The sequence below is a fragment of the Salmo salar genome, chromosome ssa23 (genome assembly GCF_905237065.1).
Source record: "Salmo salar chromosome ssa23, Ssal_v3.1, whole genome shotgun sequence".
Taxonomy (NCBI): domain Eukaryota; kingdom Metazoa; phylum Chordata; class Actinopteri; order Salmoniformes; family Salmonidae; genus Salmo; species Salmo salar.
In genome coordinates, this window is record NC_059464.1 from 12,336,310 (window position 1) to 12,361,116 (window position 24,807).

Here is a 24,807-nt window from a genome sequence, read left to right on the forward strand (position 1 = left end):
AGACATTCCTAACACTGATCTGAATAAAAGGCATGGAAAGTCACATCAATTTCTAATGACTAAATGCACTCTAAACAGGACAATGTGTAAATAAACATAAATAAACACTTAGGAGTTATAGGTTATAGGAGCCTGTGTGTCGATGTCTGTGGTACCTCGGGATCTGGGCTCTCCGTTTACATTATTCATACGAAGGGTGTGACTTGTTGGCTGTTTTTTTTTCAGCCTGTATAAAACAACAAGTTCGCGTAAAATAAAATAGATGGAGAAGGCTATCCGGCACTCTTTGACACGAAGAGTCCCCTTAAGCCTAGTTGACAACTCGCATACTGTCCCTTTGTGACCAGCTTTTCGGCAGAATGCCCGGTCTATGCTTGTTTTGTCTCACTGCCGTGCTCGCTGCATTCACCCGGTTCGCGGAGACCGTGGGAACGGTGGTCCGATGCGAGCCGTGTGACACCGTGGCTCTCATGCAGTGCAAGCCTCTGGCAAAAGACTGCGCCGACAGCGTACGGGAGCCTGGCTGTGGGTGCTGTCTGACGTGCGCCCTTGCGGAGGGTCAGGCGTGTGGAGTGTACACCGGGCGCTGTGGCTCCGGGCTGACTTGTCAGCACCAACCCGGGGAGACCCGACCACTACAAGCCCTGCTAGAGGGACGGGGAGCGTGCTCCAGCGTCGCGTCCAAAAAACTCAGCACCATTCTGCTCCCCACACAGAAACAAGGTAAGCCCCGTCTTGTGTCTCTCTTTCTGTGAAGGGACTGAGCTGGGTGCCTGGGTTGGTGTGTTTCCCTTACTGTATCCCTATAGGACTATAGCCTGCAGTTTGGTGTTGGTGCATATAGCAGGGCACTTCTTTCTATCAACATTCGCACACTTAAGTTACATGACCTATTAATTCATGGCAATCGGTAGTATCTAGCAACTCAGCGGACTGTGACTGCCTTGTGACCTGCTTTCTATGAGTGCTGGGCAGTAGCCCTGCACCCCCTCTCTCAGGTTCGGGTGACTGTTGCAAATTGCAACGCATGGTTCAATTCACTCAATACTAAGAAGGTGTTCTTAATATTCTGTATACTAAGTCTAAATTTGTAAGTAGACCGCTCAACTACAACATTCTCGGTAATGGTAACATCCTCTTTTTACTTGCTATGACTGTGGTATATTATTGTTTACCTTAGTTTAATACACTGACTGTAAGTCGCTCTGGATACAAGCGTCTGCTAAATGATCAAAATGTAAATGTAAAAATGAACACTTGTAAAACACACTGCTGGTTATTATTCTAATGACCTTAATCCCCAAACAAGGGCACATTTGATCAGAATACAAATAGTTTGAGGAAGGAGCTCATTAGAATAATACCCAGCAGTGTGCTTTGCAAGTTTTCGTTAGACATTTACATTTTGATCATTTAGCAGATGCTTTTGTCCAGAGCATAGTCAGTGCATTCAGCTAAGGTTGATAAAAAAACACATATCACAGTCATACCAAGTAGTAGCTGTCTAAGTATCTGTAACCGTTACAGGGAATGTTGTTGTAGTTAAGCATACATTGGTCTTCATAATAGCTTTAATTTTTGGTAAAATACCTTTTGAATGTAATTATGTAATGAGTTAGTTAGTGTAAAGTATGTCTCTATAATGTTCATAGTAACTTGCCACCTACTTCTTTGAGGTTACTGGAAAATGCAGTGCAATGACACAGAACAATACTTTAAAGTTAGCTGTATGTTTTGTATGAAAGTAAATGCTGCTGACAGCGTGCTGGTATATTACAGTATATTAGTCTAATTAGATTGTATTAGCGCAAGCAGGTTGGCTGCTAGGTATTTGTATATAGTGCCTTCGGAAAGTATTCAGACTCCTTTACTTTATCCACATTTTCTGACGTTACAGCCTCAAAATTGAGGTCAGGTGCATCCTGTTTCCATTGATCATCCTTGAGATGTTTCTACAACTTGATTGGAGTCTACCTGTGGTAAATTCAATTGATGGGACATGATTTGGAAAGGCACACACCTGCCTATATAAGGTCCCACAGTTGACAGTGCATGTCAGAGCAAAAACAAAGCCATGAGGTCGAAGGAATTGTCTGTAGGGCTCTGAGACAGGATTGTGTCGAGGCACAGATCTGGGGAAAGGTGCACAACAACTGTCTGCAGCATTGAAGGTCCCCAAGAACACAGTGGCCTCCATAAGTCTTAAATGGAAGAAGTTTGGAACCACCAAGACTCTTCCTAGAGCTGGCCGCCCGGCCAAACTGAGCAATCGGGGGAGAAAGGCCTTGGTCAGGGAGTTGACCAATAACCCTATGGTCACTCTGATAGAGCTCTAGAGTTCCTCTGTGGAGATGGGAGAAGCTTCCAAAAGGACAACCATCTCTGCAGCACTCCACCAATCAGGACATTATGGTAGAGTGGCAAAACGGAAGCCACTCCTCAGTAAAAGTTAGTGTTGGCTGTTGGCAACCAGTCCCCTCTCCTTGGAGTTGCACAAAAGGCACCTAAAGGACTCTCAGACCATGTGAAACAAGATTCTCTGGTCTGATGAAACCAAGATGAATCTCTTTGGCCTGAATGCCAAGCGTCACGTCCGGAGGAAAGCAGGCACCATCAAATCAAAGTTTATTTGTCACGTCCACCGAATACAGCAGGTGTAGACCTTACAGTGAAATGCTTACTTACAGGCTCTAATCAACAGTGCAATTTTTAAGTAAAAAAAAAAGGTATTAGGTGAACAATACATAAGTAAAGAAATAAAAACAACAGTAAAAAAGACAGTGTCGGGCTGATTGAGGTAGTACATGTAGGTATGGTTAAAGTGACTAAGCGTATATGATAAACAGAGAGTAGCAGTAGCTTAAAAGAGGGGTTGGCGGGTGGTGGGTGGTGGGTGGCGGGACACAATGCAGATAGTCCGGGTAGCCAATGTGCGGGGGCACCGGTTAGTCGGGCTAACTGAGGTAGTATGTACATTAATATATAGTTAAAGTGTCTATGCATATATGATAAACAGAGAGTAGCAGCAGCGTAAAAGAGGGGTTTGGAGGGGCACACAATGCAAATAGTCCGGGTAGCCATTTGATTACCTGATCAGGAGTCTTCAGGATGCTTCCCTACAGTGAAGCATGGTGGTGGCATCATCATGCTGTGGGGATTTTTTTCAGGGACTGGGAGACTAGTCAGGATTGAGACAAAGATGAACAGAGCTAAGTACAGAGAGATCCTTGATGAAAATCTGCGCCAGAGTGCTCAGGACCACAGACTGGGGCGAAGGTTCACCTTCTAACAGGACGACAAACCTAAGCACACAGCCAAGACAACGCAAGAGTGGCTTTGGGACAAGACTCTGAATGTCCATGAGTGGCCCAGCCAGAGCTCAGACTTGAACCCGATTGAACATCTCTGGAGAGAACTGAAAATAGCTGTGCAGCAACGCTCCCTATCCAACCTAACAGAGCTTGAGAGGATCTGCAAAGAATGGGAGGAACTCCCCAAATACAGGTGTGCCAAGCTTGTAGCATCAATAAGACTCAATCCTGTCTTTGCTGCCAAAGGTGCTTCAACAAAGTACTGCCTAAAGGGTCTGAATACTTATCATCGTCATGATCAGGCCTACCACCGTCGTGTCGGGGGAGTACAGGATGGGACTTAGCACACACCACTGTGGGGCCCCCGTGTTAAGGTTCAGCGTGGCGGAGGTAATATTTCCTACCCTCACCACCTGGAGTTGGCCTTTCAGGAAGTCCAGGGTCCAGTTGCAAAGGGAGTTGTTCAGTCCCAGGATCCTAAGCTTGGTGAGGAGCTTGGAGGGGACAATGGTGTTGAATGCTGATCTGTAGTCAATGAATAGCATTCTCACATAGGCATTCCTTTTATCTAGCTGAGTGAGGGCAGTGTAGAGTGTAGTTGAGATTGCGTCGTCTATGGATCTGTTTGGGCGGTATGAAAATTGGAGTGGGTCTAGGGTAGGGTCTCCAACAGGTCGATTGCGAGCTACCAGTAGCTTGCAGACCACCTATGAGTAGCTCGCCAAACAATTCTGAAAGTAGGCCTACATGCAATTTTCATGTGTTCCACCACAAACTGTCATAAACAAATCTCACAAGTATAAGACACCGCAAGGTCCCAGCTACTATATCTAACCAACTCTACATTGACATTATCCCCACTGGTTAGTCACTATTGGCTGAAAGGCCAAACCGAACACAGGATCTGCCAATTCATTTCCAGCAATATTGACCCTTGTGGTCTGGGTTTGTCTATCACTCTGTGTGTAGCCAGTAATGATTGGTCTTTCGCGAACGAACAGCTCTTTTTGAACAGCTCTTTTGGTGAACGTCGGGAACCGAATCGCATATGTGAAAGAGCTGTTCATTTGCCTCCCGGATTTGTATATTGTTACTATTGCTTTTTTAGCTCCAGACATCAATTATCTGCAGATAAATTCTAAAAACATTCTCTGAAGATGGTAATTTCAATTTACTTAGTTCAATTTCTAAGCATTAATGAACGAAGACCCGGCTCACAGAAAAGACTTGGAATGCCCATCACTAGCAGTTGATCACTAGCACATTAGAGGCTGCTGCCTATATACTGCCTATATACTGTATATACTGTACTGTACATAGACTTAAAATCACTGGCCACTTTAATAAATGGAACACTAGTCACTTTAATAATGTTTACATATTTTGCATTACTCATATGTACAGTATACACTGTATTCTATTCCACTGTATCTTAGTCTATGCCGCTCGGACATTGCTCGTCCATATATTTATACATTCTTAATTCCATTCCTTTACTTAGAGTTGTGTGTATTGGGTATATGTTGTGAAATTGTTAGATATTACTTGTTAGATATTACTGCGCTGTCGGAGCTAGAAACACAAGCATTTCGCTACACACGCAATAACATCTGCTAAACACGTGTATGTGACCAATAGAAAAATATAAAACATCATCTGGGGAGAAAAATCACAGATTTTATAGGGCCCCCTTAGAGTTTTTATGAAGCATTATTTTAACAGGTATATTGACAGAAGACATAGTGCACTACATTATCTTGTACCTGGAGAAGAGTTGCAGGTGAGCGGAGAAGAGAAGAATGTGCCTATTCGACAGCTAGGAAACAATTTGTAGCTTGTGACATGTTTCATTTAAAAAAAGTAGCTTGTCACATTATAAAAGGTTGGAGACCCCTCGTCTAGGGTGTCTAGAATGATGGAGTTGGTGTGTGCCATAACCAGCCTTTCAAAGCACTTCACAGATGTGAGTGCTACAGGGCGGTAGTTATTGTGGCATAAAAAGTTCTTCTTAATGATGCGGTGTGAACCGGGGAGGGATGACGGGAGCGCGCGGTTATTAGCAGCAGAACAAGGCGGTAGGAACCAGGGAGGGTGGGAACCCATGCAGAAGGCTTAGGGGCCATATAGTAGCTGACACACACACATACTAATATAGACTTGGCACACATATCACATCCATGTGAACCAATACTTTCTCCACCTTGCATTATCATGAGGAAAAGGGTATATTTGCCAAGTTAAAAAAAAAGGTGAAATAAAATAAAAGGATGGATCCCAAATAGCACCCTATTCCCTATACAGTGCACCTTGGTCAAAAGTACTGCACTGTGTAGGGAATAGGGTGTCATTTGGGACACGCATTAGTCATAACATTAGTCATTATGTAACAAACTCAGAGCAGGGAAGCAGTGGGTTGGTCTGTCCAGTGTTGACTGCAAGCTATAGCCCATTGTCCATGACTATAACAATTACGGCCCAAACTGACCCCAGAACAGCCTCTAGGCCAGCGTACCTGTCTCTATCTTCCTGTTGTACTTTGTGTTTATCATGGTTGAGATGGGTAAAGTGTTAAGGTGTGACTGGAAATGGGTCCCAAATGGGTCCCTTATTCCATATAAAGTGCTTTACTCTGGTCAAAAGTAGAACACTATATGGGCAATAGGATACCATCAGGGACACATTGGCTGCATTTAAACAGGCAGCCCAATTCTGATACTTTTGACCAATCAGATCAGCTCTGAAAAATATCTGATGTGAAAAGATCTGATGTCATTGGCCAAAAGACCAATAAGTGGGAATAAGATCAGAATTGGGCTGCCTGTCTTATATATATATATATATATATATATAAATATATACTGCTCAAAAAAATAAAGGGAACACTTAAACAACACATCCTAGATCTGAATGAAAGATATAATCTTATGAAATACTTTTTTCTTTACATAGTTGAATGTGCTGACAACAAAATCACACAAAAATAATCAATGGAAATCCAATTTATCAACCCATGGAGGTCTGGATTTGGAGTCACACTCAAAATTAAAGTGGAAAACCACACTACAGGCTGATCCAACTTTGATGTAATGTCCTTAAAACAAGTCAAAATGAGGCTCAGTAGTGTGTGTGGCCTCCACGTGCCTGTATGACCTCCCCTACAACGCCTGGGCATGCTCCTGATGAGGTGGCGGATGGTCTCCTGAGGGATCTCCTCCCAGACCTGGACTAAAGCATCCGCCAACTCCTGGACAGTCTGTGGTGCAACGTGGCGTTGGTGGATGGAGCGAGACATGATGTCCCAGATGTGCTCAATTGGATTCAGGTCTGGGGAACAGGCGGGCCAGTCCATAGCATCAATGCCTTCCTCTTGCAGGAACTGCTGACACACTCCAGCCACATGAGGTCTAGCATTGTCTTGCATTAGGAGGAACCTAGGGCCAACCGCACCAGCATATGGTCTCACAAGGGGTCTGAGGATCTCATCTCGGTACCTAATGGCAGTCAGGCTACCTCTGGCGAGCACATGGAGGGCTGTGCGGCCCCCCAAAGAAATGCCACCCCACACCATGACTGACACACCGCCAAACCGGTCATGCTGGAGGATGTTGCAGGCAGCAGAACGTTCTCCACGGCGTCTCCAGACTCTGTCACGTCTGTCACATGCTCAGTGTGAACCTGCTTTCATCTGTGAAGAGCACAGGGCGCCAGTGGCGAATTTGCCAATCTTGGTGTTCTCTGGCAAATGCCAAACGTCCTGCACGGTGTTGGGCTGTAAGCACAACCCCCACCTGTGGACGTCGGGCCCTCATACCACCCTCATGGAGTCTGTTTCTGACCGTTTGAGCAGACACATGCACATTTGTGGCCTGCTGGAGGTCATTTTGCAGGGCTCTGGCAGTGCTCCTCCTGCTCCTCCTTGCACAAAGGCGGTGGTAGCGGTCCTGCTGCTGGGTTGTTGCCCTCCTACGGCCTCCTCCACGTCTCCTGATGTACTGGCCTGTCTCCTGGTAGCGCCTCCATGCTCTGGACACTACGCTGACAGACACAGCAAACCTTCTTGCCACAGCTCGCATTGATGTGCCATCCTGGATGAGCTGCACTACCTGAGCCTCTTGTGTGGGTTGTAGACTCTGTCTCATGCTACCACTAGAGTGAAAGCACCGCCAGCATTCAAAAGTGACCAAAACATCAGCCAGGAAGCATAGGACCTGAGAAGTGGTCTGTGGTCCCCACCTGCAGAACCACTCCTTTATTGGGGGTGTCTTGCTAATTGCCTATAATTTCCACCTGTTGTCTATTCCATTTGCACAACAGCATGTGACATTTATTGTCAATCACTGTTGCTTCCTAAGTGGACAGTTTGATTTCAAAGAAGTGTGATTGACTTGGAGTTGCATTGTGTTGTTTAAGTGTTCCCTTTATTTTTTTGAGCAGTGTATATATATATTGTACCTTTATGTAACTAGGCAAGTCAGTTAAGAACAAATTCTTATTTACAATGACAGCTTACCAAAAGGCAAAAGGCCTCCTGTGGGGATGGGGTCTGGGATTAAAAATACAAATAAATTAAAGAAAAATATAGGACACACATCACGACAAGAGAGACAACACAACACTACATAAAGAGAGACCTAAGACAACAACATAGCATGGCAGCAACACATGACAACAACATGGTAGCAACATAACATGGCAGCAGCACAACATGGTAGCAGCACAAAACAGGTTACAAACATTATTGGGCAGAGACAACAGCAGAAAGGGCAAGAAGGTAGAGACAACAAAACATCATTCAATCCAGCCACAACTGTCAGTATGAGTGTCTTTTAATGAAAAGATTGAGATAAAACTGTCCAGTTTGAGTGTTTGTTGCAGCTCATTCCAGTCGCTAGCTGCAGCGAACTGAAAAGAGGAGCGACCCAGGGATGTATGTGCTTTGGGGAGCTTTAACAGAATGTGACTGGCGGAACAGGTGTTGTATGTGGAGGATGAGGGCTGCAGTAGATATCACAGATAGGGGAGGAGTGAGGCCTAAGAGGGTTTTATAAATAAGCATCAACCAGTGGGTCTTGCGACGGGTATACAGAGATGACCAGTTCAAGAAAGAGTATAGAGTGCAGTGATGTGTCCTATAAGGAGCATTGGTGGCAAATCTGATAGCCAAATGGTAAAGAACATCTTGCCGCTCGAGAGCACCCTGACCTGCCGATCTATAAATTACGTCTCGATAATCTAGCATGGGCAGGATGGTCATCTGAATCAGGGTTAGTTTGGCAGCTGGGGTGAAAGAGGAATAATTACGAGCCATTATGTGTTACTGCATGTGAAGGTTACAGATTCAGATCATTCTATAGCCAAAATGATAATGTAAAGGCAGCCATGATTGGGATCTCTTCCTCTGAGGGGTAAAGTGTTCAGGTGTGTTTGCTGACAGGCAATATAGATGAAATGCCTGTTGAATAGAGGTATATGCCCATGCTGTATGCTTGAATCCCAAATGGCACCCTATTCCCTATATAGTGCACTACTTTGACCAGAGCACACAGAACTGAAATACAATAGAATGTCATTTGGGACGGAGATTACGACTCTCTCTCTCTCTCTCTCTCTCAGCTGTTTACCCACTGCCATTGGAAAAACTAATTGCGTAAGATGTTTATCAGAAAAAATTTGCAGTAGAGGTTTACATTGCATATAAATATTGATGTTCTTCAGAAATCCAAAAATAGACTGGTCTCTCCCCTTGGATCCTTTACACTTTTTTCAGTGTTTTTTTTTAGGAGTTAGTCGAAGCGATTTGCCTAATTTCTGGGTGAAGGTGACGGACGAAGCATCTATATCTATTCTGTGGACATGTTGTTTTTTATGTTGTTGTCGCCATGGCGTTATTAACAGTTACGTTGATGTGGGAAACAATTTGACCCATGTGGGAGCGTGTGCTGCCTGGTTACCATGGTTACCAATTGATCAAGTTGTCAGGGTGGGGTGGGGTGCCACCTGCCCCTCCCTGTTCACGGCTCTGCAACACAACATCTGGTTCTACTTAATCCTTACAACATGTGTGTGTGTTTGTGTGTGCATGTGTGTGAATTTGTATGCGTAACTATGTGTGTGTGTGTGTGTGTGTGTGTGTGTGTGTGTGTGTGTGTGTGTGTGTGCCCTTTTGTGGTCGTGTGTGTATTTGAATACGTGACTGCTTGTATGTGTGTGTGTTTGTTTGTTTGTTTGTGTAGGTGCATGCATGCGTACTGTATGTGTGTGTGCACGTAGTATGTGCAGGGTTGGGTAAGTGAATTTGTAAATGTAATCTGTAACAGTTACTACACTTTTAGGTTATTTGGTAACCCAGCACTGGGTAAATATTGGACTGAAAACACACTGGGTTATTTTGACCAAGCCAGTTGGGTTGGGTGAATAACCGAACATGCTGTGTTGTAATTTAACCATCAATTGGGTTATATTGACGTTCATGCTGGGTTGAACCAACAGCTGTGTCTTTTTTAATGTAGGTTATATTCAGGAGATTTGGCTTACTACGGGTGTGGCTTTCAGATAGTTCATTTTTGCTGATAAGTTGGTACAATGCAAATATAAATGTGCAATAAATAGGTTTGTACATTACATGTTTTAATATAATATTAATAACATTAGTATTTACATATTGTAGTAATGTGGTAAGCATCCCAACTTTGGGATTTGCATAGGCTCATAAGGATCTCATACAGTTGTCTCATTATAGCTACAAATATAGTCTGGACCTCAATTCCACTGCATATTTTCAGTGTTCCTTTCTAATGAGGAACTGATTTAAGTCTGGGACACTAGGTGGATGCAATTAATTATCAAGTAGAACAGAAAACCAGCGGGCTCCGGATGTTATATGCTAAGTGTTGAATACCCCTGCTCTAGAGTCTTTCCATAGAGGGATCATATGTGTAGTCCAAACCGTTTGGACACGACAGATGGAAGTTGGCCGATCAGCGTTACTGAATTCAGATGAGTCCCGTGACGCTTGTCGGGGTCATAGAGAAAAACGACTGACATATGCAGTATCAGTCAAACGTTTGGACACACATACTCATTCAAGGGTTTTTCTTTATTTTTACTATTTTGTCACCAAAGCCCCATATACTACCCACCACTGCGACCTGTACGCTCTCATTGGCTGGCCCTCGCTTCATACTCATCGCCAAACCCACTGGCTCCAGGTCATCTACAAGACCCTGCTAGGTAAAGTCCCCCCTTATCTCAGCTCGCTGGTCACCGTAGCAGCACCCACCTGTAGCACGCGCTCTAGCAGGTATATCTCACTGGTCACCCCCAAAGCTAATTCCTCCCATTGTCCGCCTCTCCTTCCAGTTCTCTGCTGCCAATGACTGGAACGAACTACAAAAATCTCTGAAACTGGAAACACTTATCTCCCTCACTAGATTTAAGCACCAGCTGTCAGAGCAGCTCACAGAGTACTGCACCTGTACATAGCCCATCTATAATTTAGCCCAAACAACTATCACTTCCCCTACTGTATTTATTTATTTTGCTCCTTTGCACCATATTATTTATATTTTATCTCTGAACTTTCTTCAAACTACAAATCTACCATTCCAGTGTTTTTCTTGCTATACTTTATTTACTTTGCCACCATGGCATTTTTTTGCCTTTACCTCCCTTATCTCACATCATTTGCTCACATTGTATATAGTCTTATTTAAAAAAAAATAATTCTACTGCATCATTGATTGTATGTTGTTTTACTCCATGTGTAACTCTGTGTTTTTGTATGTTGTCGAACTGCTTTGCTTTATCTTGGCCAGGTCGCAATTGTAAATGAGAACTTGTTCTCAACTTGCCTACCTGGTTAAATAAAGGTGAAATAAATAAATAAAAAAATATCTGAACATTTGTGATGTGATACGCAATTTTCGGGGACCACTTTTGGCTCGTGAGTGCTACTTTCGGAACTACTGGCAAAAATGTATACAAAAGTACCGGAGAATATCTTCAATGCAGTCATTTGGTTGTAATTGTGTCTTTCACTTGTATGTAACAATTGCAAATACTTTGTATTTGTATACTGTAAATCCTATGGATGTTCCTGCTCTATTGAAGTTGAAATCAAATCAAATTGTATTGGTCACATACACATGGTTAGCAGATGTTGATGCGAGTGTAGCGAAATGCTTGTGATTCTAGTTCCGACAATAATGTCTAACAAGTAATCTAACAATTTCCCAACAACTATCTAATACACACAAATCTAAAGGGGTGAATGAGAATATGTACGAATAAATATATGGATGAGCGGTGGCCGAGCAGCATAGGCAACGTGCAATAGATGGTATAACATTACATATGATATGAGTAATGTAAGATATGTAAACATTATTAAAGTGGCATTATTTAAAGTGGCATTGTTTAAAGTGACTAGTGATTCATTTATTAAAGCGGCCAGTGATTGGGTCTCTATGTAGGCAGCAGCCTCTCTGATTTAGTGATTGCTGTTTAGCAGTCTGATGACCTTGAGATAGACACTGTTTTTCAGTCTCTCGGTCCCAGATTTGATGCACCTGTACTGACCTCGCTTTCTGGATGGTAGCGGTGTGAACAGGCAGTGGCTCGGGTGGTTGTTGCCCTTGATGATATTTTTGGCCTTTCTGTGACATCGGGTGCTGTAGGTGACATGGAGGGCAGGTAGTTTTCCCCCGTTGATGCGTTGTGCAGACCGCACCACCCTGTGGAGAGCTTTGCGGTTGAGGGCGGAGCAGTTGTTGTACCAGGCTGCGATACAGCCCGACAGGAGGCTCTCGATTGTGTATCTGTAAAAGTTTGTCAGGGTTTTGAGTGACAAGCCACATTTCTTCAGCCTCCTGAGGTTGAAGAGGCACTGTTGCGCCTTCTTCACCACACTGGCTGTGTGGGTGGACCATTTCAGTATGTCTGTGATGTGTACGCCGAGGAACGTAAAACTTTCCACCTTCTCCGCTGCTGTCTCTTCAATGTGGACAGGGTGGTGCTCCCTCTGCTATTTCCCGAAGTCCAAGATCATCTCCTTTGTTTTGTTGGCATTGAGTGAGAGGTTGTTTTCCTGACACCACACTTCGAGTGCCCTCACGTCTTCCCTGTAGGCTGTCTCGTTGTTGTTGGTAATCAAGCCACTACTGTTGTTTCGTCTGCAAACTTGATGACTGAGTTGAAGGCGTGCATGGCCATGCAGTCGAGGGTGAAGTAGGAGTACAGGAGGAGGCTGAGAACGCACCCTTGTGGGGCCCCAGTGTTGAGGGTCAGCGAAGTGGAGATGTTGTTTCCTACCTTCACCACCTGGGGGTGGCCAGTCAGAAAGTCCAGGACCCAATTGCACAGGGCCTCCAGCTTGATGATGAGCTTGGAGTGTATTATGATGTTGAATACTGAGCTGTAGTCAATGAACAGCATTCTTACATAGGTACTCCTCTTGGCCAGATGGGATAGGGCAGTGTGCAGTGTGATGGCGATTGCATCGTATGTGGACCTGTTGGGGTGGTATGCAAACTGAAGTGGGTCTAGGGTAGCCGTTAAGGTGGAGGTGATATGATCCTTGACTAGTCTCTCAAAGCCCTTCATGATGACAGAAGTGAGTGCTACGGGGCGGTAGTAATTTTGTTCAATTATCTTTGCCCTCTTGAGTACAGGAACAATGGTGGCCATCTTGAAGCATGTATAGGGACCACAGATTGAGATAGTGAAAGGTTGAACATGTCCGTAAACACACCAGCCAGCTGGTCTGCGCATGCTCTGAGGACGCGGTTAGGGATACCGTCACTTCCAGCCTTGCGAGGGTTAACACATTTAAATGTTTTACTCATGTCGGCCACAGAGAAGGAGGGAGGGGGAGAACGCAGTCCTTGATAGCAGGCCGCGACGGTGGCGATGTATTATCCTCAAAGCGGGCAAAGAAGGTTTTTAGTTTGTCTGGAAGCATGACATCGGTGTCCGTGACGTGGCTGGTTTTCTTTTTTTAGTCCATGAGTTCCTGTAGACCCTGCCACATGCGTCTTGTGTCTGAGCTGCTGAATTGCAACTCCACTTTGTCCCTGTACCGGCATTTCGCTTGTTTGATTGCCTTGCGGAGGGAATAACTACACTGTTTATATTCAGCCATATTCCCAGACCTCTTTCAATGGTTAAATACGGTGGCTGAGTGTGCGAATGCTGCCATCCATCCACAGTTTCTGGTTAGGGTAGGTTTTAATAGTCACAGTGGGTACAACATCTCCAATGCACATCCTTATAAACTCACTCACTGAGTCAGCGTATAGATCGATGTTGATTTCTGAGGCTGACCGGAACATATCCCAGTCCGTGTGATCAAAACACTCTTGAAGCATGGATTCCGATTGGTCAGACCAGTGTTGAATGGTTCTATTCACTGGTACATCCTGTTTGAGTTTCTCCCTATAAAACGGTAGGAGCAAGATGGAGTCGTGGTCAGATTTGCCGAAGGGAGGGCGGGGGAGGGTTTTGTATGCATCACGGAAGTTAGAGTAGCAGTGAGCGAGTGTATTATCCCCGCGAGTACTGTAATCAATATACTGCTAGAATTTAGGTGGCTATGTTCTGAAATTTGTTTTGTTAAAATCCCCAGCTGCAATAAATGCAACCTCAGGATATACAATATGGTTTCCAGTTTACATAGAGTCCAGTGAGGTTCCTTGAGGGCCGTCGTGGTGTCTGCTTGAGGGGGAATGTACACAGCTCTGACGATAATTAACGAGAATTCTCTCGGGTGGTAATATGGCAGGCATTTGATTACACCATGAGTCGTTAATCATGAAGCATACACCCACGCCATTCCTCTTCCCAGAGAGGTGTTTATCTCTCATTGCGCGATGCATGGATAAGCGCGGTGGCTGAACCAATTCCGACAACATATCTTGAGAGAGCCATGTTTCCGTGAAACCATTGGCGAAAATCTGATATCAACTTTTGAGGGGACAATTACATGAAATTTTCTCAAGAGCAATTCCTGAGGGGGACACCAAAAGTAGTGCTGTAACACATAGCCTACATTGTAATATGGTAAATGTATATTGAGGAACCAAAGAAATAAGGTGTTTGCCATACTCCTAACTACCGGTACCCAAAACTACACAACTAATCACAACAGCAATACCATTGCCTTTAACAAATCTTAGTTCAGTCACCAGTTTAAGTTGAGAGTGGGGGTATCCATGGCATTTTCCAATTATGTTCCTATTTTACAAGTCAAAAAAATTGAGAACCTTTCATAATGTTGCCAAACAAAGACTCAACAAACTTACCTGAGACTCCCTGTCTCTGCCAGTCTGTCCCTGCATATCTGTCCCCAACTCTGCTGTCTGTGTGCCATCTGTTGCCTGCTCTGCCTAATGACATCATTGTGAAACATTTCCATTAGAATTTCATTTCTTTCTTATGAACATTTTATCAACTAGTCTTTGAGATATTAGGCAACTAGGGTTCGTACTATGCGTTTTGGTGTATTGAAAAATACTCTGATGTCCGTCTTTTATTTTTCTGCCATTTTTCTACCTGGCTGGCTGGCTACACACACACACACAGTGTGTAGGTTATTTACAGTAGGAGATGGGCTTCTATCATCTTCAATCATTCTATTTGGGCTTCGATCTAAAAGGTAGCTAGCAAATGTGAAACGGATTAAAATGACAAGAGTTGACAGCTGTATGAGTTCACCATTTACACAACATATGCTGCAACCTTTTGTAATTTTAATAGTTTGTTTCATATTGGCTGGCTTCCAACAATAGCTGAATTTGCAAAGCTAGCGAGCACCAATTCAGTTTCAGTGGTGTTTGCTATAATCTTTGCTACCCGGGTTAAATAAAGGTGAAATAAAATAAATAAATAAAAGTTCACTTGCGACAATTTAGCTTTTGCAACGAGACCATTAAATATATTTAAGACAATGGTAGAAGAGAGTGTAGTTCTGTTCAGTTTGGATTTCAGTTTATCGCTAACCTTATCACAGGGACTTTGAAGCACTAACTTAGATCATCTGCATGGGTTAGGGTCTTTGACGACGCCACATAAATGGAATAGGTACTAGCTAGCTTAATATTTAATATTTGCGTGCTAGCTCTGCATATTCAGCTAGGGTGTGTGCGTGATTGACTGGATTAACCTCACGTCAGTTACGTAGCAAGCTAAGGAACTGGCAGTGAATCAAACCATTGTGAGGCAAAGGGTGGGGGGGTTGCAATCTTTTGAAACTTAAAAACGCGCTATTAAGTGTCTATAATCAGCACAATTGCTTTCATTGCGTATTATTAATATTATTTAAATGACATAGTTATGTTTCAGTGATATATTGGGGGGGACAAATCATATTTTTCCCAGGATGGGGGGGTCGGTGTCCCCCCCGTCCCCCCCGGGATTTCCGCCCCTGCGTGAAACAAAATGTTACAATCTCTGATGTCTCTCTGGAAGGCAACCCTAGCTTGAATGTTGTCTTCCTTGTTGTCAAGAGACTGGACATTGGCAAGTAGTATACTCGGGAGCGGTGGGCGATGTGCACCTCTACGGAGCCTGACCAGGAGGCCGCTCTCTCTGCCCCTTCTGCGGCGCCGTTGTTTTGGGTCGGCTTCTGGGATTAGATCCATTGTCCTGGGTGGTGGTCCAAACAGAGGATCCGCTTCGGGGAAAGTCGTATTCTTTTTCGTCATGTTGTTAAGTTGACGTCGTTGATTTTTTTCCGTACTGGTCTCCCGTGGGAATCGAACCCACAACCCTGGCGTTGCAAACACCATAAATGCAGGCCCCTTGTGGAAATTAGGTGATTTGTATCACTTAGCCTGAATTCAACCAACTTTCCCCCTCCCCTCCCCCAATCCTTACAATAGATTCCAGTACCAGTAATGGTAATGTCAATGGATTACAGTAATTGTATTGTTACTGTAAAACTGTCTTGTTGCTTTCGAGGGACCGGAATGAATCCTAGAAATGTGCTTTTGAGGAAAGAGGGTTGAAGGAAGTTGTTAAGATGGCGGACAAGGAAGAAAGTAGTAGAACATATTATGAATAAATATTGAGTGGGGAATTGTAAAATCCTTCTGGAAGATCAAGTAAAGGAGAAGATGATAGATAAGGAAAGAAGGAGAAAAGTGGAATAAGTTATGATGGAATATGGAATGGAGGATCGCACAGAATTTAGAGAATGAATGAATGTGACGAGGGTGAGGGTGAAGTAATTGTGGTGGCAGGTGCAGTGATGACCGCCGAGAAGGAGCTGAGTGTAGAGTGAAGCGATGTGGTGAGGAGTGTCATGACGTTGGCCTGATGGGGGAGGTTTATGACCCCCATAAATACCTTTCCCCTTTTTCCTCTCTCTACACTACCGATGTGACTATTGAAAATCCCTTTGTTAACATGGAGAGTCTGGTAATCCAACCAGTTAAAATATGCGTTGGTACTTAATGAATATGATGTCAGATCAGTTGGCGTCTGAGACATTATTACTGATGATAGGATAACATACACTGTATCTTGGAAAGTCTACACATTCTAGTTATCAGATTCACATGGAAATTGTTGTGCAATTTAAATGTTTAAATATGAAACTATTTGTGAAAAGATGAAATGTAATTTTAGCTCCTAAATGAGAGAATTGGTTTTCATGAGTGAACTATGGTCAACTCAGTGGCCCCGCCCATGTGAACAGACACTCGTTGTCAACTATGGCCCTCTCTCCCAACCCTATATAAGCCCCTTTACGAAAATGTAACTTCCTGTTCCGAGGAGGTTAGGGCGACAGTCCTACGTTAAAAGGGCTCAGATAATAACCTAACAAAATTAGCATCGAATTTCAACGTGAAGATGATGGTTAACACACTGAAAGGACGAATTTTGACTATACCAGCCAGAATATAGCATGAGCTTAACCTGTTGAGGACAGACGTTCCGCTGACGGAACCCCGTTCCGCCTGAGGAACCCCTAGCCAACAGCCAATGGAATCGCACGGCACGAAATACAAAACCAACTAAAATACCACAATTCAGTTCTCAAACAATCAACTATTTTACACCATTTTAAAGATAAGACTCTCGTTAATCTAACCACATTGTCCGATTTCAAAAAGGCTTTACAGCGAAAGCAAAACATTAGATTATGTTAGCATAGTACATAGACACAAATAATCACACAGCCATTTTCCAAGCAAGCATATATGTCACATAAACCCAAACCACAGCTAAATGCAGCACTAACCTTTGATGATCTTCATCAGATGACACTCCTAGGACATTATGTTATACAATACATGCATGTTTTGTTCAATCAAGTTCATATTTATATAAAAAAACTAGCTTTTTACATTAGCATGTGATGTTCAGAACTAGCATACCCACCGAAAACTTCCGGTGAATTTACTAAATTACTCATGATAAACGTTGACAAAATACATAACAATTGTTTTAAGAATTATAGATACAGAACTCCTTTATGCAATCGCTATGTCCGATTTTAAAATAGCTTTTCGGCGAAAGCACATTTTGCAGTATTCTGAGTACATAGCTCGGCCATCACGGCTAGCTATTTTGACATCCGCCAACTTCGGGGTCACCTAAACTCAGAATTACTATTAGAAAAATTGGATTACCTTTGCTGTTCTTCGTCAGAATGCACTCCCAGGACTTCTACTTCAACAACAAATGTTGTTTTGGTTCCAAATAATCCATAGTTATATCCAAATACCTCCGTTTTGTTCGTCCGTTCAGGTCACTATCCGAAGGGTAACGCGCGAGCGCATTTCGTGACAAAATATTTCAAAACATTCCATTACTGTACTTAGAAGCATGTCAAACGCTGTTTAAAATCAATTGTTATGCAATTTTTCTCGTAAAATAGCGATAATATTCCAACCGGGCAACGTTGTATTCATTCAAACACTGAAAGAAAAACATGGCGAGTTCTCGTGAAACACGCATCTCCAGTCTCACTGTCCCCAGGCTGACCACTTACAAACTCTGCTGCTGTACTTTGCCCAGAGACAGCAGACACCCCATTCCACTTTCTGGCGGCTTTAGAGAGCCAATGGAAGCCTTAGAAAGTGTCACGTTACAGCACAGATGCTGTAATGTTGATAGAGATGCAACAGAAGGACAACAAATTGCCAGACAGGGCACTTCCTGTATGGAATCTTCTCAGGTTTTGGCCTGCCATATGAGTTCTGTTATACTCACAGACACCATTCAAACAGTTTTAGAAACTTTAGAGTCTTTTCTATCCAATAGTAACCAGATTAAATCGGGTACGTTTTTTATCCAGCCATGAAAATACTGCCCCCTATCCCAAAGAAGTTAAAATTATGGCAACTTGGTATGAACTTTGAACTCTTATTCACTCCAGAAGTGATACCTCCTAGCCATTGAGTTAGCAGCAGTCGCTGTAAACGTGGGCTAGGAAAGGACAGACGATGTAACCAGTCTAACACACAACGATACTACAACGTATCCAGTTTACCACCAGAGACATTCTTTAGAGGACCAGAGATCCATGCTGGACCAACTCGCCTTCTATCAACGACCAATCTACCGAAGCGCAGCTCAGAGTAAATATTTATTGCATTCTCCTTTTTTCAAATGGGCGGTTATTTAGAATGCATAGGATACTGTATTTACGATAGCATAGCTGCCTACGGCCCGATAGAGACACAAAACCTTTTTTGCTCCTCAGTCTTCCCGCTCTTTCACTCAAACCCAACCCCCTTTCTTTGTGTAACCAGCTGTCATATCTGTTCCGTCCGCTAGGGACGCTTTCCTTTATGACATAATTTGTAATCAATGTATGATCCATTCTGTGTAGATGTAATTCTGTGTGATTATTTAGGTATTTAGAAAATGAATAATTAAACCAAATTTTCTATTGCTGATTCAACTTGTTAGCCAGGGTTCGTGAAGATAACCAAGAATTTACAACTTTCAGATGAGACTAAATAAGGCGAGGATTAAATATTGACTGCTATTGATGTAAAAGATTAATAGGTCTTTATGAGTATATTCGGAAGATAACAGCTCTATGAACGTTCTTTCATGGTGCCCCGACTTTGTAGTTAATTACATTGACATGATTAGCTTAATCAGGTAATATTAATTACAGAGAAATTATTTTATAGAATAGCATGTCATATCACTTAATCCGGCATAGCCAAAGACACGACAGGAGGGTTGGCAAAAAGAGGTATACACTATATATACAAAAGTATGTGGACAGAACTTCAAATGAGTAGATTGGGATTTTTCAGCCACAACCGTTGCTGACAGGTTTATGAAATAGAGTACACGGCTATGCAATCTCAACAGACAAACATTGGCAGTAGAATGGATTTACTGAACAGCTCAGTGACTTTCAGTGTGGCACGGTCATAGGATGCCACCTTTCCAACAGGTTAGTTCGCTGCTAGAGCTCCCCAGTCAACTGTAAGTGCTGTTATTGTGAAGTGGAAACGTCTAGGAGCAGCAACGGCTCAGCCATGAAGTGGTAGGCCACACAATCTCACAGAACAGGACCGCCGAGTGCTGAAGCGCGTAGCACTTATCTGATATTTGTTTTCACCTACCCTATCCGGGCCGCCCTCAGGAGGTGAAGATAGGAAACAACTGCTTCTCAACTTCGCTGACACGAAACACTGGGGCCCCACAAGGGTGCGTGCTCAGCCCCCTCCTGTACTCCCTGTTCACCCACGACTGTGTGGCCATGCACGCCTCCAACTCAATCATCAAGTTTGCAGACGACACAACAGTAGTGGGCTTGATTACCAACAACAACGAGACAGCCTACAGGGAGGAGGTGAGGGCACTCAGAGTGTGATGTCAGGAAAACAACCTCTCACTCAACATCAACAAAACAAAGGAGATGATTGTATACTTCAAGAAACAGCAGAGGGAGCACCCCCCATCCACATTGAAAGGACAGCAGTGGAGAAGGTGGAAAGTTTTGTGTTCCTCGGTGTACACGTCACAGACAAGCTGCAATGGTGAAGAAGGCACAACAGCGTCTCTTCAACCTCAGGAGGCTGAAGAAATTTGGCTTGTCACTCAAAACCCTGACAAACTTTACAGATGCACAATCGAGAGCATCCTGTCGGGCTGTATCACAGCCTGGTAAGGCAACTGCACCACCCTCAACCGCAAAGCTCTCCACAGGGTAAATAAACCCACCGAAATCAACTAATTTATTTTGTATTTATTTTTATTTCACCTTTATTTAACCAGGTAGGCTAGTTGAGAACAAGTTCTCATTTGCAACTGCGACCTGGCCAAGATAATGCGTAGCAATTCGACACATACAACAACACAGAGTTACACATGGAATAAACAAAACATACAGTCAATAATACAGTAGAACAAAAGAAAACAAAAAGTATATATACAGAGTGCAAATGAGGTAAGTTGAGGCAATAAATAGGCCATGGGGGCGAAGTAATTACAATATAGCAATTAAACACTGGAGTGGTAGATGTGCAGAAGATGAATGTGCAAGTATAGATACTGGGGTGCAAAGGAGCAAGATAGATAAATAAATAAATACAGTATGGTGATGAGGTAGGTAGATAGATGGGCTGTTTACAGATGAGCTATGTACAGGTGCAGTGATCTGTGAGCTGCTCTGACAGCTGGTGCTTAAAGCTAGTGAGGGAGATATGAGTCTCCAGCTTCAGGGATTTTTGCAGTTCGTTCCAGTCATTGGCAGCAGAGAACTGGAAGGAAATGTGGCCAAAGGAGGAATTGGCTTTGGGGGTGACTAGTGAGATATACCTGCTGGAGCGCATGCTACGAGTGGGTGCTGCTATGGTGACCAGTGAGCTGAGATAAGGCGAGGCTTTACCTAGCAGAGACTTGTAGATAACCTGTAGCCAGTGGGTTTGGCGACGAGTATGAAGCGAGGGCCAACCAACGAGAGCGTACAGGTTGCAATGGTGGTTAGTGTATGGGGCTTTGCTGACAAAACGGATGGCACTGTGATAGACTGCATCCAGTTTGTTGAGTTCAGTGTTGGAGGCTATTTTATAGATGACATCACCGAAGTCGAGGATCGGTAGAATGGTCAGTTTTACGAGGGTGTGTTTGGCAGCATGAGTGAAGGATGCTTTGTTGCGATATAGGAAGCCGATTCTAGATTTAATTTTGGATTGGAGATGCTTAATGTGAGTCTGGATGGAGAGTTTACAGTCTAACCAGACACCCAGGTATTTGTAGTTGTCCACGTATTCTAAGTCAGAGCCGTCCAGAGTAGTGATGCTGGACGGGCGAGCAGGTGCTGGCAGTGATCGATTGAATAGCATGCATTTAGTTTTACCAGTATTTAAGAGCAGTTGGAGGCCACGGAAGGAGTGTTGTATGGCATTGAAGCTTGTCTGGAGGTTAGTTAACACAGTGTCCAAAGAGGGCCAGAAGTATACAGAATGGTGTCGTCTGCGTAGAGGTGGAATCAGACAATCACCAGCAGCAAGAGCAACATCATTGATGTATACAGAGAAGAGAGTCGGCCCGAGAATTGAACCCTGTGGAACACCCATAGAGACTGCCAGAGGTCCGGACAACAAGCCCTCCTTTTTGACACACTGAACTCTATCAGAGAAGTAGTTGGTGAACCAGGCGAGGCAATCATTTGAGAAACCAAGGCTATAAGACACAGGTGTGAACAAAACAGACAGACACAAACGAAAAGGAAAAATGGATCGGTGGCAGCTAGTAGGCCGGCGACGACGACCGCCGAGCACCTCCCGAACAGGGAGACGAGCCACCTTCAGTGGAAGTCGTGACACAGGTTTGTAGGCCTCCTTGCTCGCACACACTTTTTCAGTTCTGCCCACAAATTTTCTACAGCCATTTTGCCACAACTTTGGAAGTATGCTTGGGGTCATTGTCCATTTGGAAGACCCATTTGCGACTAAGCTTTAACTTCCTGACTGATGTCTTGAGATGTTGCTTCAATATATCCACATCATTTTCCCGCCTCATGATGCCATCTATTTGGTGAAGTGCACCAGTCCCTCCTGCAGCAAAGCACCCCCACAACATGATGCTGCCACCCCGTGCTTCACAGTTGGAATGGGGTTCTTCGGCTTGCAAGCCTCCCCCTTTTTCCTCCAAACATAACGATGGTTATTATGGCCAAACAGTTCTATTTTTGTTTCATCAGACCAGAGGACATTTCTCCAAAAAGTACAATCTTTGTCCCCATGTGCAGTTGCAAACCGTAGTCTGGCTTTTTTATGGCAGTTTTGGAGCAGTGGCTTCTTCCTTGCTGAGCAGCCTTTCAGTTTATGTTGATATAGGACTTGTTTTACGGTGGATATAGATCATTTTGTTTCCTCCAGCATCTTCACAAGGTCCTTTACTGTTGTTCTGGGATTGATTTGCACCGAAGTACATTCATCTCTAGGAGACAGAACACATCTAGTTCCTGAGCAATATTTTATTTTATCTTTATTTAACTAGGCAAGTCAGTTAAGAACAAATTCTTATTTTCAATGACAGCCTAGGAACAGTGGGTTAACTGCCTTTTTCAGGAGCAGAACGACAGATTTTATCTTGTCAGGTCAGGCATTTGATCTTGCAATCTTTCGGTTACTAGTCCAACGCTCTAACCACTAGGCTACCTGCCACCCTGGCTACGTGGTCCCATGGTGTTTATACTTGCATACTATTGTTATTGCTCCCAAGGGTGAACCAGACTTGTGGAGGTCTACAATTTTTTTTTCTGAGCTCTTGGCTGATTTCTTTAGATTTCCCATGTGTCAAGCAAAGAGGCACTCAAATGTCAATTAGCCTATCAGACGCTTCTAAATCCATGACATCATTTTCTGGAATTTCCCAAGCTGTTTAAAGGCACAGTCAACTTAGTGTATGTAAACTTCTGACCCAATGCAATTGTGATACAGTGAATTATAAGTGAAATAATCTGTCTGTAAGCAATTATTGTAAAGTTACTTGTGTCATGCAGTGGTTGTGGTTGAAAAAGTGGTTGAAAAACGAGTTTTAATGATTCCAACCTAAGTGTATGTATACTTCCGACTTCAACTTTATATGTGAAAACTCTGATAGCATCTGAAAGCACCATAATGTCAGTAAAACTTTTCCTAAGGCTAATATAATAGTGTTCTGTCTCCTTACCAGTACAAAGGTCATACTCTATGACAAATCTAACAACACACATTATCCCTCAAGCTTTTTGGACTTCATTTTGAAACCATGATATAATTTTCTGTTGTTTTGACAGAGAACGCAGGCAGGGAGAAGGTGGTGACGGGGGAAGAGTGGCGTACCAATGCCACCGTGATGACGACCATGGCGGTGGGTGTGGTTGTTGTTGAAGGCGGAGGCGGCGAACACCGAGTGGCGTTAGAGGCCAAACCGCCGCTGCACACCAAGCTGGATGTGATCAAGAAGGAGCAGAATAAGAAGAGCCAGAGCTACAAGATGGAGTCAGGATCTGGGGGAGTCAAAACCAACATTCCCAGGTTTTCTCTGGAGGACAAGAGGGAGACCGAGTATGTAAGTAATGACTCCGTCTAGCACCATGGACATAGATACTTAACTAATACCTACCACCCCTATTTCTCACATACCGTACAAACGACCATACCCAACACATACAGAGACCCACCTGTTTACTGACACACACAGACCCACCCCCTCCCCTCATCTGTTTACTGACACACACTCATACTTTACTGAAACACACTCATGTTAGTACTGTGTTAGTACTGTGTTTCTACAGTGTTGCTACTGTGTTGCTACATTGTTGCTACAGTGTTGCTACAGTGTTAGTACAGTTTTAGTAAAGTGTTTGTATTGTGTTAGTACTGTGTTAGTACTGTGTTGCTACAGTGTTAGCACTGTGTTCTTACTGCGTTAGTACTGCGTTAGTACTGTGTTAGTACTGTGTTGCTACGGTGTTAGTACTGTGTTAGTACTATGTTAGTAATGTGTTAGTACTGTGTTGCTACAGTGTTCGTGCTGCATTAGTACGGCGTTAGTACTGCGTTAGTACAGTGTTAGTACTGTGTTAGTACTGTGTTGCTACAGTGTTAGTACAGTGTTAATACAGTTTTATAGAGGTGTTATGTGCTGTTAGTACAGTGTTAGTACAGTTTTAAAGAGGTGTTATGTGCTGTTAGTATGGTGTTAGTACGGTGTTAGTACGGTGTTAGTATGGTGTTAGTACAGTTCTATTGAGGTGTTGTGTGCTGTGTATGCAGGACCCATGCAGGAGAGAGATGGAGAGCATTCTGAACAGTCTTAAAATCTCCAGTGTGCTCATCCCCAGAGGTGTCCGCATCCCCAACTGTGACAAAAAAGGCTTCTACAAGAAAAAACAAGTGAGTCTCGCTCTGCTTTAGGTATTATATATACACACACAAATACATACACGACCACAAAAGGGCACACACACACACACACACACACACACTCATTATACAGGCTTTGAAAAGAAACCTCGCCCAGGCCCCCCAATGCA

At 43.6% G+C, this 24,807-nt stretch overlaps 1 protein-coding gene across 1 annotated transcript in view; it reads left to right on the forward strand.

Moving 5' to 3' along the window:
* Positions 1–359: 359 nt before the first annotated feature.
* igfbp-3a2 (insulin-like growth factor binding protein 3 paralog A2) overlaps positions 360–24,807 on the forward strand; it is a 55,467-nt gene continuing 31,019 nt past the window's right edge. The window contains 3 exon segments of the mRNA NM_001279157.1: positions 360–723; positions 23,566–23,840; positions 24,548–24,667. Of these exon segments, the coding sequence (NP_001266086.1) occupies positions 360–723; positions 23,566–23,840; positions 24,548–24,667 (759 nt within the window).